The 18,532-nt window shown below is 38.2% G+C and overlaps 1 protein-coding gene across 4 annotated transcripts in view; it reads right to left on the reverse strand.

Annotated features, from left to right (window-relative positions):
* The window catches only part of Cep192 (centrosomal protein 192), a 79,804-nt gene that overhangs the window by 8,408 nt on the left and 52,864 nt on the right, over positions 1-18,532 (reverse strand). For all 4 annotated transcript variants that reach the window (XM_085699775.2, XM_085699774.2, XM_085699773.2 and 1 more), the window contains exons 29-39: positions 18,238-18,414; positions 17,255-17,345; positions 15,968-16,144; positions 13,085-13,345; positions 12,574-12,689; positions 9,104-9,213; positions 6,723-6,873; positions 3,168-3,358; positions 2,617-2,740; positions 1,709-1,814; positions 785-989 (exon numbers count right to left, since the gene is read on the reverse strand). In XM_085699775.2, coding sequence (XP_085555901.2) covers positions 785-989; positions 1,709-1,814; positions 2,617-2,740; positions 3,168-3,358; positions 6,723-6,873; positions 9,104-9,213; positions 12,574-12,689; positions 13,085-13,345; positions 15,968-16,144; positions 17,255-17,345; positions 18,238-18,414 — 1,709 coding nt within the window. The remainder of the gene's footprint in view (positions 1-784; positions 990-1,708; positions 1,815-2,616; positions 2,741-3,167; positions 3,359-6,722; positions 6,874-9,103; positions 9,214-12,573; positions 12,690-13,084; positions 13,346-15,967; positions 16,145-17,254; positions 17,346-18,237; positions 18,415-18,532) is intronic.

Consider the following 18,532-nt stretch of genomic DNA (forward strand, 5'->3'; position numbering starts at 1 on the left):
CAACTCTAGAGTTTTGGAAGTTGCTTACAATGCACTTCCTGTTTACTTAGGTAATATTATATCCTTCTGAGTCTTTAATGGAGTTGAAGAATAGATAGCTATAGTTTTTCTTAGTTATGATAAAAGATAAAGTAGATATAAATATTGTAACTGTAATCTTCCTTAATACCTGTTTTGTTATATATAATTTTACCATGCTAAAGTTAAAACCTTCCTTTTATTTAAACAGAAAGGGGAAGGTGATGTGGGATTCCCCTCTGTATGCTGTGAATACCATTGGTTAATAAAGAAACTGTCTTGGGCCTGCACAGAGAATAGAGGTAGGCGGAGAAAACTGAACTGAATGCTGGGAGAAAGAAGGAAGAGTTAGGGAGAAGCCATGTAGCTGAAACTTTACCCAGTAAGCCACAGCCACGCGATGATACACAGATTAATAGAAATGGGTTGAATTAATATGTAATAGCTAGCCAATAAGAAATTAGAGCTAATAGGCTAAGCAGTATTGCAAATAATATGGCTTCTGTGTGGTTATTTCAGGTCTTAGCTGCCCGGCAACAGGCGTTCTCCTACTACATCCCATTATTGAAATGGCTACCAATGACTCCATAATTTTCTCCTTAAGCAGGAGTAAATTTCATACATAATAACTCGAAAGCACTAACATGTGCTTTGATGCCCTGGCTTTGAGACTTAGCACACAAAACAAATGCACAGATTTATTAAAAGTGAAGCACTAGACTACATGCAGCAACTGGCGTCTGACCCAAACTTTGTGATACAGTACCTGAGGCTTGACCAGGTTCTGTTGGAGGAAAAATCACTGTCTTGCTTCTAATTGCAACTTTTGTGGAAGGTGGTTTGGTTACGGGTTTTGTCAAATGACTAATGGAAGGCTCAGGTCCTGGAACAAGAATTCCAAACGTGCTGGAGGCCAAATGAGGTAAAGGCTCTTGAGTCAAATCTTCTCGAATTTGAACCTTTACCATTTTCTGAAATGAATTCAAATGAATAAGACACAAAAGTAGTTACCAGTTTAAAAAGCACATTCTATTTTTTAATAATAATAAATTCTAAACAAATGAAATACCGATGAATTTAGATTTTAAAGTTTATTCAGATCTCAAAGAAGTAAATCCTTTGGTTCAATTTCCTCTCTCAGCATTAGATTTCTTCCCCTCCCTCCTTTCCTCCCACTAGCTCTGCATGTATGTTCATGGGTATGTGTGAGTACACATGCATATGTGTCTGAGTACTCATGAGGAAGTCAGGGGACAACCCTGGGTGTTGGTTTTAAGTAAGGCCTCTTGTTGTGATTATGTACACTAGCTAAGAGGCCAGTGCCTCACATCTTGCTGTAGGAGCACTAAGGTAAGCAGAGGCATATTCCTAGTCTGCCTTTACATAGATTCTGGGGCCCTGAACTCAGAAAGCAAATGCTTTACTCACTGTGCCATTTCCCCTGACTCCCCCGTCTCTTCCTTTTTTATTTTAAAGCAAATAATTAGTAATAGTTTCTGGGTCCTTATTTTCCATTTCCTGTCTCTCAGTAAAACTGTTCAGATCACTAAGGGAAAACTCTATCCTATGTGCTCTGAGAAGTAAACCTACTTGGGCTTCATTTGACTTCCACAATGTGTAAGTTCTTAAGGATTGTGAAACTGAAGCTACAATAAAAGGAATGCTGTTCAGAAAAATAATTTAGACATACCTTCTGCCCATTATCACAGTGTACATAGATCAAACCGGTCCATGGGAACAATGACTGCTTTGTGGACAGGGAAGAATTAGGACTCACAAGAATTTGTATTTTACTCCTGTAAAAAAATAATAATAATGAACAATGAGAATATTCTTCACTTTTACAGTATTAATGACAAGTTACAAATGCTGTTCTGCTAATAACCAATCATTTCCTATGGCTGGAAAAAACAGAATGTGGTTAGCTCTCACCCTATCTTCTTCACATGGTTCATCTGGCCTCAGTACCCAACAATGGTAAACAAAAGGTATACTGACACAAATCCCTCAACCCAAGGAAAACTCTAATACAAACCACTGACTAGAAATACCACCTCAGAATCAATTCCAGATAGATTCATAGTACACAAACTCTGAGTCACTTGATAATTGGGGATGACATAGTCACAGTACAAATCAAATTAACTTTCCAGTAAATTGGAAGAAAATATGAGAGAAAATGGGGAAGGGGTATTAACTGGTCAGTTATTGATGTTCTCCATTCTCACATTTCTCTCAGGAAGTTTAAAGGAAGAGATCAGACTTATGTCTATGAAAAAAATCACACTTGTCAAAAATAGCATGACAAAGTTATTTTCCATTACTAACAGCTAATCTATGGGATCCCTGGGGTCATCTGTAAAATAATTGTTCTACTATCCCCCATTTTTTTCTCAGTAGCTGGCAAGGGCATGCTGCATGAGGTGAGCACTCAGTGTGTCTGAATTGACTGCTCTGCACCAGGTCTACACTGGGTACCCTATCCTTACATTAGCTCATACCATGTCTTGAAAACAAAACAAAACAAAACAAACAAACAAAAGCCTCCATGATGGCATCTGAATAACAACACAGAAAAAAACAAAAAAACATACTTACTGCGGTGTGATAAATCCATGTTGTGGTGTGACTGTCAGGCAATGCGCTGGCCAGTATAGCTCAAATTTCAGTATCCTAACAGAGTTATTTATAATCTGGAAACGTCCAGTTTTTGCCATGTCACCTAATATACCAGAAAAATAATGTTAATTTCATTGAGTCATAGTGAAAAAACAAAGGTCAGTAATACTGAATCCTGAGTAAATGTACTTACATAATAATGCTTATTTGCTATTCTCAACAGTTCAACTATAGGAATCTCAAGACTGTGTTAAAGTGGGTCTTGATAACTACTGGAAACTACAAAGACACTGGCTACCCAGAACCAGGTTAGAGAGACTATAAACCTGAAAATGCCTTCACCTGACTTCACTTTGGGAAACGTGTGTGTACCATTTGCTCCTGCCCTGAATCAACAGCTACATCAATAAGTAGCAGGTAGAGCTATCTTCTTACTCGGAATACTGATCAACTGTAAGGTCTCAGAGAATGAACTGAAGATATAGGGATGCAAACCCTGACTCCTAAATGTACTTCTGAGAAGTCCTTACCCAAGTAATCACAAGAAGAAGGAGCAACCAGAATCAAGTGTTCCGGATGGACAGTCCAACTTTCTTCAGAGGCTGGTGTGTCCTGAGCTGGGTGGGCAATATGTGAGAGAAAAGGAGGTCCTTGAGGGCCTTTAACTGGCAAAACATCCAAAGAGACATTGCCACTTTGTTTTCCAGAAGTTCCAGATTCACTGGGGGAAAATATTTAAAAACAGAAAAGAAAGAGACATTAAAAATATTAACAAATCTAATTATTTTACATTTTATATCAGGGCTTCATAAAATAAATAGTTATGATACAAGTAAAAAGGTTTGATGTCATATAAAATTAATATGAAGTCTCCATATTTTATATATTTAAAATTACTTTGTAGGGTTTGGGTGGTAGCTCTGAGGTAGGGTGCTTGCCAAGCGTGACAATGCCCTGGGGTCTGACCCTAGCACAACAGGAGAGAAAAGATAGAGAATTAAAAAAAAAAAAAAAAGTCAGAATATATTTAGTCAGATATTTGATGATTCCATTTTTTTTTTCTGCCTGATTTCTATATCTTAAATGTGTTAAAAGAGTTAATGGAAAAATGGCCCAACAGAAAGAAAAAACAATTTCACTAAGCATGGTGGAACATGCCTTTAATTCCAACACCGCAGGCCCGAGAAGGTAGTGTTCAGTGAGCTGGAGGCTATCCTGGTCTACACAGGCATTCCAGGTCAGCCAGGACTACATAGTCAGACCCTATCAAAGGAAGGAAGAAGAAAGAAAAAAAGGAGGGAGCGAGGGAGGAAGAAAGAAAAGAAGGAAGGAAGGGGGAGAAGAAGAAAAACCAATTATTCTTTAACATATCTCTAACTGCACGATGATAACTGGTTTCACAACAGTGACACAAACTCCACTGAAAAGACAAAGTCTTCTGGAAAATGCTACCGGAAAGAATACTAATCCAGTCTAGGAAGACTCTTACTATTTTCTAGTAAGCCTTACAAAACAATTCTAAGTCAAACTTACTTTGTAATCACAAAAACATTAAATCATAATTGAAGTGTTAATGTGCAGTGTCCCAACTCTGCCCCACACGTGGCTTTATTTCCAATCAGCACTGAGCAGAAAATCAGAGGGGAAGCCTGCTCCTCTTCTGACCAGCACATGATCACCTTGGTTTCAAATCAGACTTCACAGCACCAGAAAACAAGAGAGGCACTGGGGAAGTCAGGACCAGGTGAAACAAGTGCTGGTTCTTAGCATTTCTACTTACTAAGGACAAGTTCCTTACTCTGATATACGTAACTGCTAAATTTAATTAATCCTTTAAATGCCTTTGAAATTATCAGAACTAAAGCAAAGGAATAAGAACAGAGGGGCGGGCAGGTAGGAGGGTTACTGGCAGCAGGGGTTGGGGACACTAAGCCAGTATGCATTGCAGCACTGGTCTTGGAAGACAAAATACAACAGCATTGGTTGAATTTGGGAGATTGAGTGAAACCTTAAGGCAAAAGAGAATAATGGGTTACATCAGAGAAAAACACAGTGGGAAAGATATACTATAGAAAGGAATTGGGGGCATTTATATAAACTCATGTTTTCTGACATATTTACGAACAGAAATAGATACAGAAACGTGGATTTACAAATTAATCCATGCATTTCTTAGGTCTTCCACTATAGTAGGATGGGTACATCCAAGGCATTCCCTGGTTCTCAATGTCATTTTCTAAACAAAGGCTCTTCTAAGAGAAATGAGAATCATAAAGCTGGGAAGGGTAGAGTCAGATAAGTCCTGAGTAAGAAAATACTCGGGACTGACGGGAGACCCAGCAAAGGACCAGTGGATCAGAATGAGATGAGAGAACAAAAGTCATGCTGACTACACATGCCCACCCTGCTAGCAGTAAGTACATACAAAGGACAAAAGTCTTCTTCACAGTGGACAGCCAACTGAGAACTGTAGAATATCAGACAACAGAATGAAAAGAAATGCTCTGACTACCATGACAGAAATAACATGAGTCGGGCAGCAATTTGGTAATAAAATAATTCACTACACCTGAGATTTGTTTAAAATATATAAGCTTTGTAGTGGAGAAACTTGAAAACAGTATTTTTAACCAAGTTATAAAAATATTACTATTGCTGAGCACAGTGACACATGCTTCCTTCTAACCCCAGCACTCGGTGAATCTGTGAGTCTGAGGCCAGCCTGGTCTACAGAGTGAAAAATAAAAACAACACCAGGACTGGTCAGCATCACTCACTACCTGCGAGACACGTGGAAAAAAATTAAACAGCGCTGTTTCTTTGGTGTTCTGCTGAAAGTGTCAAAGCTGAATTTGCAAACTGAAAAAAAAAAAATCAATGGTAGAAAAATGGTCAGCATCTGGCCTGTACACTGTTTTCTCACTTTTACTGGGAAAACTCGGGAAAAAAAAGATGATTTAGGTAGATCTGGTAATCTCAGAGGCAGCGTGCTAATGCCCTCTCTACAGAATGGTGTAATAGCATGTTTAGTGTAGCATCTGCTTACAACTGTACATGGTTTAAAAAAGAAAAACACACATACACACACCTGAAATTTATGAGCCTATGGGATATAGCTCTTTGAAAATGATCATTTAAGGGCTGGAGAGATGGCTCAGAGGTTAAGAGCATTGCCTGCTCTTCCAAAGGTCCTGAGTTCAATTCCCAGCAACCACATGATGGCTCACAACCATTTGTAATGAGGTCTGGTGCCCTCTTCTGACCTACAGGCATACACGCAAACAGAATATTGTATACATGATAAATTAATAAATAAATTTTAAAAAAATGATCATTTAAACTATTGAATCACCAAACTATAAAACAGAACTTTCATGCTTGAAATAGCTCCCTTTTGCCACATGCTCAACACAGAGAATCTGTGGAAAACTGGTCTAGAACACAGGTACTAATACAAAAAAAGTACCTGAGAAGAACCACAGATAACTGATCTCAAATTACCAGCAAAGCCTAACTATGGTATTCTTCTGACTCTGAGGTTCTGATCTGAAAATCCATTCATACTTTCTCATCTGTGAATGATAAGGAAGGATAGACAGACTGCTCATTACTGAGGAAAGAGGTCATCAAAATGTAGTACAATCTTGGATTCTATACAAGAGAAAAGAGGATCTTCTTCCATAGTTTGACTGTAAAGGGCTTTATTATGACAGAGATGTATAAACAAAGTCCATGCACTATGGACTATACTGATGTTAAAAGTTCTAATTCTGATAGGTTAACTATAGGACTAAGTTTAGCAACTCGGGGTTACTCATGCCTGCAGTTCACTCTTCTGTGATTAAGACAAAAATTTCTATAAAAAAGAGATGGCACATAAATATGTTAACAACTAGGAAATCTGAGTATTAGGTTTTCAGAAGTTGTCTATTTTTTACCTTTTCCAGGAGCTTTAAATAATTTCAAAATATGTTAAAAAGGTGGGAAAATGGGAGAAAAACATGGTATAGTGGGGAGAAGATGAGCTGCAGTATGAATCAATCGGTCATGAATTCTAGTGCAAGATTTCTGTGTATTTGCTTTACCTTTTAGATTCCAACATAGCACTGGAAGAAGGCTGAAGAAATTCTCTGCTAGAAACAGAATCTCGGAATTCTCCAATTACTGACAGGGTAATTTTACGCATGCTTCCATAAAAGAGCTGAATGTCATTAGGCCGCTGAGGAAGATCACACGCTGCAAAAGAACAAGTTTTGAAACACAGAAACCCTCACACAAGCACTGCAGAAAACAAAACAATGAATTTACACACAGCCCTATTATTCCCTTAGGTTGGGGTAGAAAGCATCTCAATTATCAATACCACTGATGGGTACCGACTGTTCACCATCAGAGCTGACAAACTATGAACCAAATGTGAAGAATCATCTTTGCTGCATCCTCTCCGAGCTTTAGCTCCCTCAGCTATTATCAGGAACAGAAGCAGTACTCATCTCAGGGACACCATGAGCCTTAGAACACGAACATTTTTTTAAGATATGTATGGCACAAAGCATATATGGTGAGTGAGGCAGGTTAACTAGACTTCCAGAGTGACTCCTGGAGGGAGGTATTGAGGTGCACATTTAAAAGGAGGCATCTGAAACATGAAAAGGCTAAGGGCAAGTTTCACAGTTAAGCAAATCTAGGAACCAGTCACTGTTATCATTACTAAATATTTCTAGATTAATTAAAGAGATGGAGCATCATGACTATCTCTAGGTAAGGCTGTCCAAATGTGTTTATACAAGAAATTTTAGTGTATTTCATTCTATCATCCTTTAAAAATTACATATTTTAAATGTAAATCAAAAAGTAACAGGGCTGGAGAGATGGCTCAGCGGTTAAGAGCACTGTATGCTTCTCCAGGGGTCCTGAGTTCAATTCCCAGCAACCACATGGCTCACAACCATCTGTGATGAGATCTGGTGCCCTCTTCTGGCCTGCGGACATATACACAGACAGAATATTGTATACATAATAAATAAATAAATATTTAAAAAAAAAAAGTAACAGTAAATTTGATGTTTTTCTTGAGACAGAATCTCATACAGCCAGTGCTGGTCTTGTATCTTTGACCCTCCTGACTCCACTCCCAAATGCTTGCATTATATTCATGTATCACCAAGCCAGGTCGTAAGTTTAAATTTATAGTAACTATGCCATGACTATAAATTATGAGAATAGTTGTTTATTATTTATTAATGGCTTTCCCAAAACAACACATTTCTTGAATTTCTGGACAAAGAGCCGCCCTGGAACATCATTCCTCATCCTGGTCCATCTTCTCCACTTTGAGAATGAGTCAGCTCATTCTCGGGAACTGGTCCTTCCTCTGTGCCTTCCCATTCCTAAACACACTCTGGTGTTCTACTCCTCACCACACACCTTAACTTTCCCTCGATCTGTCCTCTGGATCTCTCAGCCCATTAAGGGTAAGGACTGCATTCTAGTGCCACACAGCTGGGACCTATCTCTCTACTCAGCAGGAGCGTGGACTATCACAGCTGGTGAAATTATGCCAATTTTCGACCCGTTGCAAACTCTACCTGCTTTCTTAGTCACATCTTCACCACAGCTGCAAGGTCACTTACTATGCACGCCCACAGCAAACTGCAGTTTATCTCTTAGCTAGAACTTTCCTGAGGAAGGGATAATGTTCTAAAGTAGCAAAGATGGATCTTAACCTAAATGTATATATTCATGTGTGATTTTATTTACGTAAATATTTACATATTATTTTGCCAAATGATACTTTGCTATAAAAATTTTAAATGGTCTTTTTCTTAAAAAATGAGCACCTTTTTAAAATGACATTCATCACTAATTCGTATCTCTATCTAATGGCTATATTCTGCCCTGTCTGCTTAGACATTTAGGTTACTTCAAACCTTTTTCCTTTTTTTTTTAATTAAAGTTTTTCCATTTATTTTGTATACTAACCACAGTTTCCTCTCCCTCCTCTCTTCCTTTTCCCTGGTCCCACCTCCCGTCTATTCCCTCCCCCCATTCTCTTCTCCTCCGTTCAGAAAGGGACAGGCCTCCCAGAGGAGTCAACAAAGCAGGGCATATCAAGTTGAGGCAGGCAACTTCCTGAATATAACACCAGTAGCACAGACATTGAGATTAAACAGCATGAATCAGAGTGTAATAATGGTCCTATCCTCTTTCCATTCATGAGCCTTCTCTTTACTGACATTTAAATGCTTTCCTGAAACCAAAAATATTTATAAAGCAAAGTTCTTCTCTCTGATTTTCAGATCCTCAAGGATGAGAGGAAGAAGCCATTCTCACCCCATGAAGGACACTGAAAGTCACAGGTTCTCACAGCTCAGATTCAGCTAACCACATCCAAACTAACCTCGTTCCTGCTCATACCCATGCCCAAATAAGTGACCCAGAAGATCAGGAATGTTACACTTCTTACCTTCATCTGTGAGCAGCTCATCCTGAAATGCTTCAGCAAAGTCGATGTTTTGGAGCACGCTATGTTCCGGAAGGATCTGCTTTATGGCTCCTGGTTTATGCAGCAGGGCTCTGCCAGGAGAGATGTTTATTCACTTTATCTAAATCAGACTTCAACGTATTTGGCAAACCCCATAAAAAGCATGATACATTCATACATGGAACATATATCTTAAGTTTTAATACAAGTACTTTTTAGAGTCAAACCTGTCTTTGGAAGGTCAGCTGAAAAGGTAGTGAAATCATTAGTTTAGTTCAATAGTAATATCAAAGTAGGAGCTCTTTAATGTGAGAGTGGAAAGAAAAACAGGTCCTTTTGAGGACTTATCTTTTCATTATTTGTAACAATTTGGTCAGAGACTTGCCTCAGTGAGAGGGAAAAAAACAATAAATAATGATAAGCTATTTCGGGAAATATTTAAGTAGCCACACAACTACTGTAGAAACAGGTATCTTCCAAAGGATCTTTGCAGTGAAAAACTACACATCTCTGCGATTCTCAGATGTTCATGGAAAGGAAATTATAGTACCATAAGTTTGTGGTAAACACGAATTATAAAATAATACACTATTTTTTATGTTTCAGTAGAGAGAAAGGTAAACATGAAATGTGATAATTTATTTCTTCAAATTATTCTAAAATAATTAAGAAGAAGCCAGGTTCAGTTGTGCTTGCTGGCACACTCCTGTAATCCCAGCACTCGGGGGAGGGGGGGGCAGAGGCAGGTGAATCTCTGTGAGTTTGAAGCCAGCCTAGTCTAACAGTGAGTTTCAAGATAGTCAGGGCAATGTAGAGAGACCCTGTCTCAAACAAACAAATAAACAAAAAAACCCCAAAGAAGTCAGGTTTGAAGAATCACATAGTGAGCTATCACTCTCAGCATGATCTTCATCTACCTTCTCTAGCCCAAGAAACTCAATTTTATAAGAAGCACCAGAATTTATCATATAATAATGTACCATTTTTAAACACACTTGACCTAGAGCAGTATTCCAAACTTTAGAACTCAGTATATCAAATCAATTTTTATAAAGTATCTATAAGTTAACCCATCCTATACATTTTACCTTTTTACACAATTACCTTTTCCAGTAATTTATAACCGTCCTAGAAATATCCTAAATTAATCATGTAGGTTTATATAATATAATCTGTCAGTAGTTCTTAAACTCTTTTCTAAAACTGATCTGATATATTCTTAAGCATGTTAGGAGCAGAGTCTTAGTGCAAAGTATGATGATTAAGTAAAGGGGCGTAATTCATGTCAATAAAGAAAACAGAATGCAGGACAATACAGGTGTTTCCCCCAGTATGTTCTCTGTGTGATTGATTTTCCTTGGGACTTGCCGGCTGTTGGGTACTGGGTGGGACAGAAACCCCAACAAGCCGGCCCTCATGTTATATATGGCACCCCCGTGGATAACTGAATCCACAGAAAGCCTGAGAAAGCTTGGAAAAGAATAGAGTAAAGCATGTTTCTTGGTAGCAGCAATTTCTCAGGTCTGCTCTGCTTGCTAGAGGCAAGCAAATGCTCTCATCTAAGAGAGGTTTCCTGACTCATCTTTAGCTGCAAAACCTTGCAGCTCATTAAGAGGTCCTCCCACGAAACACTTAAACAGTGTTGGTGAAAGCTGAAGGCATGCTTTTCAGCTTTCAGCCGTAGCAGGAAAAAGCTGCGCCATTTTAAAATGCCGGCTTTCTGGGCTGTCCTGACAGGGCAATCTCTGACTCTTTCAGGCAGGCAGTCCAACTGAGTGTGGTCTGTGAGCAGAATGCTCCAGCTTGCTTGCTGGCAGGGACCTTGAAACGCCATAGAGTTGTGGCAGTAAAAGGCTCCAGTGGTACCTCTACCTTGAGTCTGGAAAGCTAAGGAATAGATTGGATCTAGCCGTCAAAGCCACGGTTTTAGACTCATGTGGTCAGAAAAAGAGATATACAGTAAAGAGAGATTCAAAGACAAAGAAAACCTCTAAATGGTTTACAGTGTGTTAAAAATATATGCAGGATAAAAGTTAATTAAAGTTCTTAAAGTAAAAAGAAAGAGAGTAGTTGGGTATGGTGGTACACACCTTTAATCCCAATGCCTGGGAGGCAGAGGCATATTGACCTCTGTGACTTCAAGGGGCAGAGGTAGAGATTAACCTCTGTGACTTCAAGGTGTGGTAGCACACGCCTTTAAACCCAATGCCTGGGAGACAGAGACAGAAGGTTCTCTGTGAGTTCAAGGACAGCCTGGTCTACAGAGTTATTCCAGGACAAAGATATATACAGAGAACCTGTCTCAAAAAGCCAAAAGATAAAAGAAAAAAAAATAGAGGTTAAAATAAAGCTGCATAAAGATGGAAAATACACTGAGAATCTTGATACTGTATGCCATTATGCTCTCTTTGAATTGTTTGAATGCTGAGGAAGGAGCAACAGCTGCTAAAGGACTGTTGTTTATAAATGCTGCTGAACTAACCCAAGATAGGCATTTTGAAAATACCTTGGCTTCAAAACTGAAGTCAAAAGGTATGTTACTTTGGAGAAGAGATTCTGCTTTTGTTTCCAAAGAAAATGAGAAGCTGTGGATTCATTCTGAGTTAAGAAAAATCAGGTTCGATAAAGGAAGACCTCCTGAGAAATTTCCGTTAGGCCCAGATGTCTGAGTTCTTCATCCAGAACAGGTTCAAGACTGCTGCCTGAGGTGATCAAGACTCACAGGATACTCCAGTCAGGACTTGATTATAACTCTAAGTTTTCTTTAGGTCCCCATAAGACTATCAGCGCCCCCAACCAGCAGGAAGTAGCCTGAAATACTACGCCCACATTCCCAACAAATGGACTATGGGTATTTTCCTTTGTTAAAAAAAAAAAAAGAGGGAAATGATGCGGGAGAATTGTCTGTATTCTGTCAATCATGTATTTTAAATAAATGCTGATTGGCCAGGTAGGAAGTATAGGCGGGAAAACCAGACAGGAAGTAGAGGTGATGCAATGAGAACAGGAGAATTCTAGGAAGCAAGGAGGTTCCTCAGCCACTCCTGCGCAGATCACTGAAGAAGCAACATGTAAGCTGCCCCCGCTGGGAAAGGTACTGAGCCATTATGGCTAACATAGATAATGATAATGGATTAATATAAGTTACAAGGACTAATAAGAAGCCTGACCCAATGGGCCAATCAGTTTATAACCTTATGGAGTCCTGTGTGTAATTTCTCTTTGGGATTTGCCGGCTGTTGGGGTACCGGACGGGACGGAAACCCCAACAAGCCGGTCCTCATGCTACACTAACTCACACTGCCAATTTATGAGTCACACAAATTTTACCCATGGTTTTCTTTGCCCATCAGATGACTAATAAAGAGTGAGGTATATTCTAGAACTTCCAAACCATCAACTGTCCTTGCTTTCACTGAACAGCTCCCAACAACTCTAAATGAAGTATCTACCTTCGATACAGCTGTCTGGAGATTTCGTCACCACCAAAGAAGTACACAGTTAACAGTTCCGTTGCAGGTTTACTGTCATTCTTTCTGTGTGATGGGCTGTATATTAAAGTAATATCCTGATATAGAAAAAAGAAAAAGAAAGAAAACCAGGAGTATGAATATTCAGTATTTTTCCTCAGTAGGTCATCTCACTCTGAATGAACAGTTCTGCAATACTAAGTAGAACACAGACACGAGAACCAGTACACTGGAAGGCAGAGGCAGGGAGATCTCTGCACAGAGGCCAGCCTGGTCAACAGTTCCTGGACAGCCAGGGCTACAGAGAAACCCTGTGTGAGGGGGGTTGTAGGTAGTGGGGGGTGAGGTAAAGCTCTTCCAGAAAAACCAGGTAAGTGCTTCTCTAGCCCATACTCCTTTCTAACATGATTTTTTTAGCACTTGGCCATAAAATACATAATTAATCCTAATCAAAATATAACTTTATTTTTTAAGGAAGAAATTTTATACTTACTTCTTGGGTTCTTTCCTTAAGTACAAATTTATCTGGAAAAATCCTCAGTACTTTAGGATCCAGCAAAACTTTTCTTTGAGAATCTTTAAAACATACTGCTTTAACAAAGGCTGCTCTGGAGCCAGTGTTACGAATAGAAAAAATTACTTTACTTTCTTTGCCAGGGATTAAGTCATTCACTGTTACCAAGTAACTGTCAGATAATTTTTTAACATCTTCTAAGATAAGATTACTTGTTCCTCCATATCCAGACAAAGGTATCTAAAAAAAAAAACACACATACAAAGACACATCAAAAATTATTTTTACATAAGAAAGCAAAAAGTGTATTACAGTCAGAAGAAAACATAGATTTAATACACTTGAAGTCTTAGTGTCTGCATCCTGGGGCTAGCAATTACCAAACCTCTAGTCCACCATATACATTATATTAAGTATTATATTATACATTTGTTTGTATCTGTTACATATGCAGTACTGCCAAACTGCATACCTTCTGACTATATAAAAAAACAACCATTTCCTGTTGTATAAGCCAACAATAAAGAACTAGTACAGCTATGCTTTCATACATTTGTAAGGTGAAGCATACAATTGTAATTTACTTTGAAATGCCTAAAAAAACAGATATACTAGTACGTGGTCAGTTATGTGGTAAAAGAAATATACCAAAGCATGAATTGCAGAATCTAAGTGGTAATTTTCAACCTCACAGCAATTCAGAAATTTTTTCATAATAGAATACTTAGGGGAAAAGCCTACCATCTCACAGTCCTTTGGCAGAGCTACTGTCAGAGAGGAGCCTGCAAACAGGACTAAACTGACGACCATATGCAAAAAGCAAGCAAGGGATTTGGAAGCTTGAGATGGAAACCAGGCTTGAGAGATGTTTGCTACAGTTTTTATAGGAGTCAAGTCTTTGAAAAAAACCAAGGGTTCACAGATACCTCCATTATAAAGACCTTCAAAGTAGAAACCTACAAATCTTATTGTTTAAAATTACTTCCTATAGTTACAAAAGTCAAAAATATTTCATTTTTTTTTCATTTTCTACAGTTTTAAGAATAAATTAGCTTTATGAAATTAAACAGAAAATGATAAAGGGAAAAGGAAGCTTTGAAAACACTCAATATAACTATTCCTTCCTTGCATCTGTCCAGGGGATTTGTTCCAGGACAACCACCCCATATATATAAACACCTAAGTTTGTGATGATCATGTCCTTTATATAAAATGGCATGGTTGTTATCATGTCCTATGTACATCCCCGCATACCCTTTAAATCATCTTTAGAGGATACAATATGCAATATAAATGCTCTGTAAATTACTACTGAACTGTTTAGAAAATAATATCAAGAGAAGCAGTATACATGCTCAGTACAGTTACTACTTTTCAAGAATTTTTGGCTAAAGTTCTTGCTATATAAGCATGAGACCTGGAGTTCAGATCCACCCATAACCCAGAACTTAGTAAATATAAATAAAAGGCTCTAAGGCAAGTTGGCTAGCCAAAACAGCCAAGACTGTTCAGAGAAAGTTTGACTCAGTAAATAAAATGAAATGACTAAAGAAAATATCCAAAGTCAACCTCTGGCTCCATGTGCATGCACACACACACACACACACACACACACACACACACACACACACACACTTGCAAATATATGTACATATAACAAGCACATGCTAAAACAGAAAAGCAAAAATCTTAAGAAAAACCAACCTGACTTGATGTCAACAGGTGCACTAAAGAAGGGTTTCTTAAGCACAATACCACCAGGTATTTGTTGTGGTGAGGTGTGTGTGGCCAATGGCAATGATATTCTTGTCCTAGTCTCAATTAAGGCAATCAAAAATGTCTCCAGATACTGCCAAAAGTCTCTCCCTACACAGCTTTGGGTTGAGAACCACTGCTCCCAAAGACTATAAAACAGCTGTTATTTAGCACCATAGAGATTACATAAAAATCAATGTGGGTTCTATCTTATGTAGCTTCCACTAACCTAAGTAAAATGGAAACAGCAGTTTTATCTCAGGTTATTCTGAAAACAAAATGTGATATTCCACCTACCAATTAATAATGAAATTTAACATGTGCTCAACATGCAAAATATATTTTTTATTTCAGTCCCTCAGAGAAACCCTGTGTCATAAAAAGAAAAAAAAAGAAAAAGAAAGGAAAGAAGAAAAAAACAACAAAAAAGGTGAGGAGAGTACATCACTCTTATACAAAGTAAAGAACGTGTCAAAAATAAGTGCCATCTTTGAAACAGAGTGCAATTCATTGTGAGACAGTTAATTTGCTGGCACATTGATTTAGGACACCCAGCTTGAGAATTAAGAGCAATAAATATTTAAAAATTATCTAGTGTGGGGTTGGAGAAATAGCTCAACAGTTAAGAGCAATGGCTGCTCTTCCAGAGGTCCTGAGTTTAATTCCCAGCACCTGTATGGCAACTCACAATAGTCTGTGACTCTAGTTCCCTGAGACCCAATACCCTCTTCTGGTATCCATGGGCATCAGACACATGTTGTATAGAGACATACAGGCAAAACAGTCCTACAGATAAAATAATGAAATAATTATCTAGCTTGTGGTATCTGTTGTTTATAATGGACCAAATGTGCTAAGACAATAATTTCTTGAATTGGATAACTCTATCTGGATTTACAGGTATGTTTCAAATTTCTCAAGTGGAAATGAAAATTTAAAGGATTAGGATACTTGGTGGTTATATAAATTTCACAATGGTTACTTTTAATGACTTGATAATTATCATATAGTTTATTTATAAGTCTATAACTTAGAAAAAATAATACATAATTTACCATTATTAAAGCAATGGTTATAACTTAGAAAAAAGCAGTAAAGTTCTCTTACCATAAACTTAATGCCTGGCTGTGAACGATTTCCAAGTTGTTTGATCTCTAATTTAGCCAACATACAAGATAATCGAGTAGGTGCAAATAACACAGAGATTATACAGTCCTCTCCTGGGCAAATTCTGATCTCACAGTTACTGGTCAATCTCTCTTCTGAGCCAAAAGTGTTCTTAATCTACAATTTAAAAACAACCACTATATAAATTCAAATACATTAACACAAACTCGCAGTGATTTTTCATTTGTATTTTAATAAATAAAGCTTGCCTGGAGATCAGAGAGTAAAATAGCCCCTCTGGTCAGTTTTACAGACCAGGCAGTGGTGACACACACCTTTAATCCCAGTAGTCACACTAGCTGCCAGAGAAACCCAGCAGTAGTGGTGCACGCCTTTAATCCCAGCCCTAGGGAGGAATATAAAACGGGAGGAGACCGTTCTCAGACACAGTCTCATTCTGAGATTCCTGGAATCAGGACTGTCATTTCAGACTGAGGTAGAGGTAAGAGCCAGTGGCTGGCTGTTTTGCTTTTCTGACCGTCAGGTTGAACCCCAGTATCTGTCTCTGGGTTTTATTAATTGTGCTACACAACCTCTTGGAGGCTGAAGGATGGCTCAACAATGAAGAGAACCGCTCTTGCAGAAGACAAAGGTTAAGTCCCAGAGCCTGCATGGCACACACAAGCATCTGTAACTCCAGTCCCAGAGCATACCTTCTTCTGAACTCTACAGGCACCAGGCATGTACATGGTGCATAAACACATATTCATACATATAAAACAAAATTTTAAAAATCTTTAAAACCTACAAACAAAAAAAAATCAGTCTAGATGAGGAGACAGCCCAATAGCAGAAAGCTTGCCTAGTATGTATAAGACCCTGGGTTTCATCCTAAGCACTGAAAAAAAAATACAAAACCACTGGTCTAGGCTAAGTGCGGTGGCAAATACCTATAATCAGTACTCGGGAGGCAGAGGCAGGTGGATCTCTGAGTTCAAGGCCAGCCTGGTCTACATAGCGAATCCCAGGTCAGCCAGAGCTACATAGTGAGACTGATTTTAGACAAGACAACATATGGGCTACATATATGAGTGTTCTGTACTAAGAAAAAAACATCAGGCAGAAGCCATGTGTAGTGGTATAAGCCTGTGGGAGACAGTAGAATCATGAGTTCCAGGTCAGCCTAGGTATACAGTGAAACCCTGTTACATAAACAAAACAAAATATTACACAAAATCATTCTTTAAAAGTGTTTAGATCAGACAAAACAAAGACTGTGGTACGAACCTGAAAGCAATCCTGGTCCTGTCCTTTAATAAGCAGTCGCAAGTTTTGGGCTGTAGTTGTAGAACTGTTTCTTAAAGCTAGTTTCTGAAGCCTAAAAACAATGACACATTTTAAATGTCTTCTTTTCCATGGATATTGCTACAGTGGCAAAACAAAGTCAACTGAACAGGACCACAGTGTCTAAGAACAGGCTGACTGTACAACTCACCTAGGTAGGCTAGAGGCATCACTCCACAGTTTTGCAACTTAATTCTGGAAATATAAGGCTTATTAAGACTCAATAGGCAAGGTTTTCAGTTTAATATCGCTCTCAAATTTATCCTCTCAGATGGCCTTATTTGTATGTATGTATGTATGTATGTATGTATAAGTCATCAAACCTTTAACAGAGCTGGAACTCTTTGGGAAACAAGAGGTCAGAACTACCAGGCTCATTTGTACAAAGTAGTCTTTCCAGCAAGCTCACTTTTTAAAGACATTAGACTACAAGTAAAGGGGACATATAAGGAGCAGGTGGCTAGTATGAAAAACCTTGAACCTTTGAAACTAATTTCTTTTTTCATTTAACAAAAAATAAGAAATCCCTGTTGTGCACAAAAAATGAAGACCATTATCACTTAATTTGAAGTTTGTTCTAAGTATTTATCAACTAGATTGCAAACTCCCTTAATAAGAAACAGTGCCTTGATTATCATCTCTCTGCCTTTCCATAAAAGGAGCTTTACACTCCTAAATGCTTACTCAACAAAGAACTCACCAAAAAGCCTAAGAAAATAAAAGGCAGTTTGAGATGCATTTTAAAAATTAGATATCATAAAATTTTTTAAATTTACTCTCATCATATGAAGATCAAGTAAATATATGACAGTTTTACCTCAAATCTAAAGAAAATAATACAGTCACATTTAACACCTCAGAGAGTAACATTAGATAATTAGACAACAAAATCTCAGTACTCTTGGATGGTGGCTGTGAATACTTACTGTGTCCTACCAAGAGGGATGCCTCCCCAAGTCAGAAACTGCTTATTAGACAGAATCAGTGGAATATCTGAGCAGTGAGGTCCAGGTGGCAGAGGTTGACTCCCAGAAGAAATAACTTCACCTTTTAACACTACTTCATACTGAGGTCCTAATGGCTGCACAAATATTTTCAGGATCCTAACCAAAAAAGAAAATACAAATCAAGTGTCCCATATTCAGTTCTTTTGGCAACTACATCCTATACACTCCCTTTGTCCAAGAGACTGAGTCTGTGATGAAAGTACAATTATTTCTA

Source organism: Myodes glareolus, chromosome 13 (genome assembly GCF_982192425.1).
Source record: "Myodes glareolus chromosome 13, mMyoGla1.1, whole genome shotgun sequence".
NCBI classification, from domain to species: domain Eukaryota; kingdom Metazoa; phylum Chordata; class Mammalia; order Rodentia; family Cricetidae; genus Myodes; species Myodes glareolus.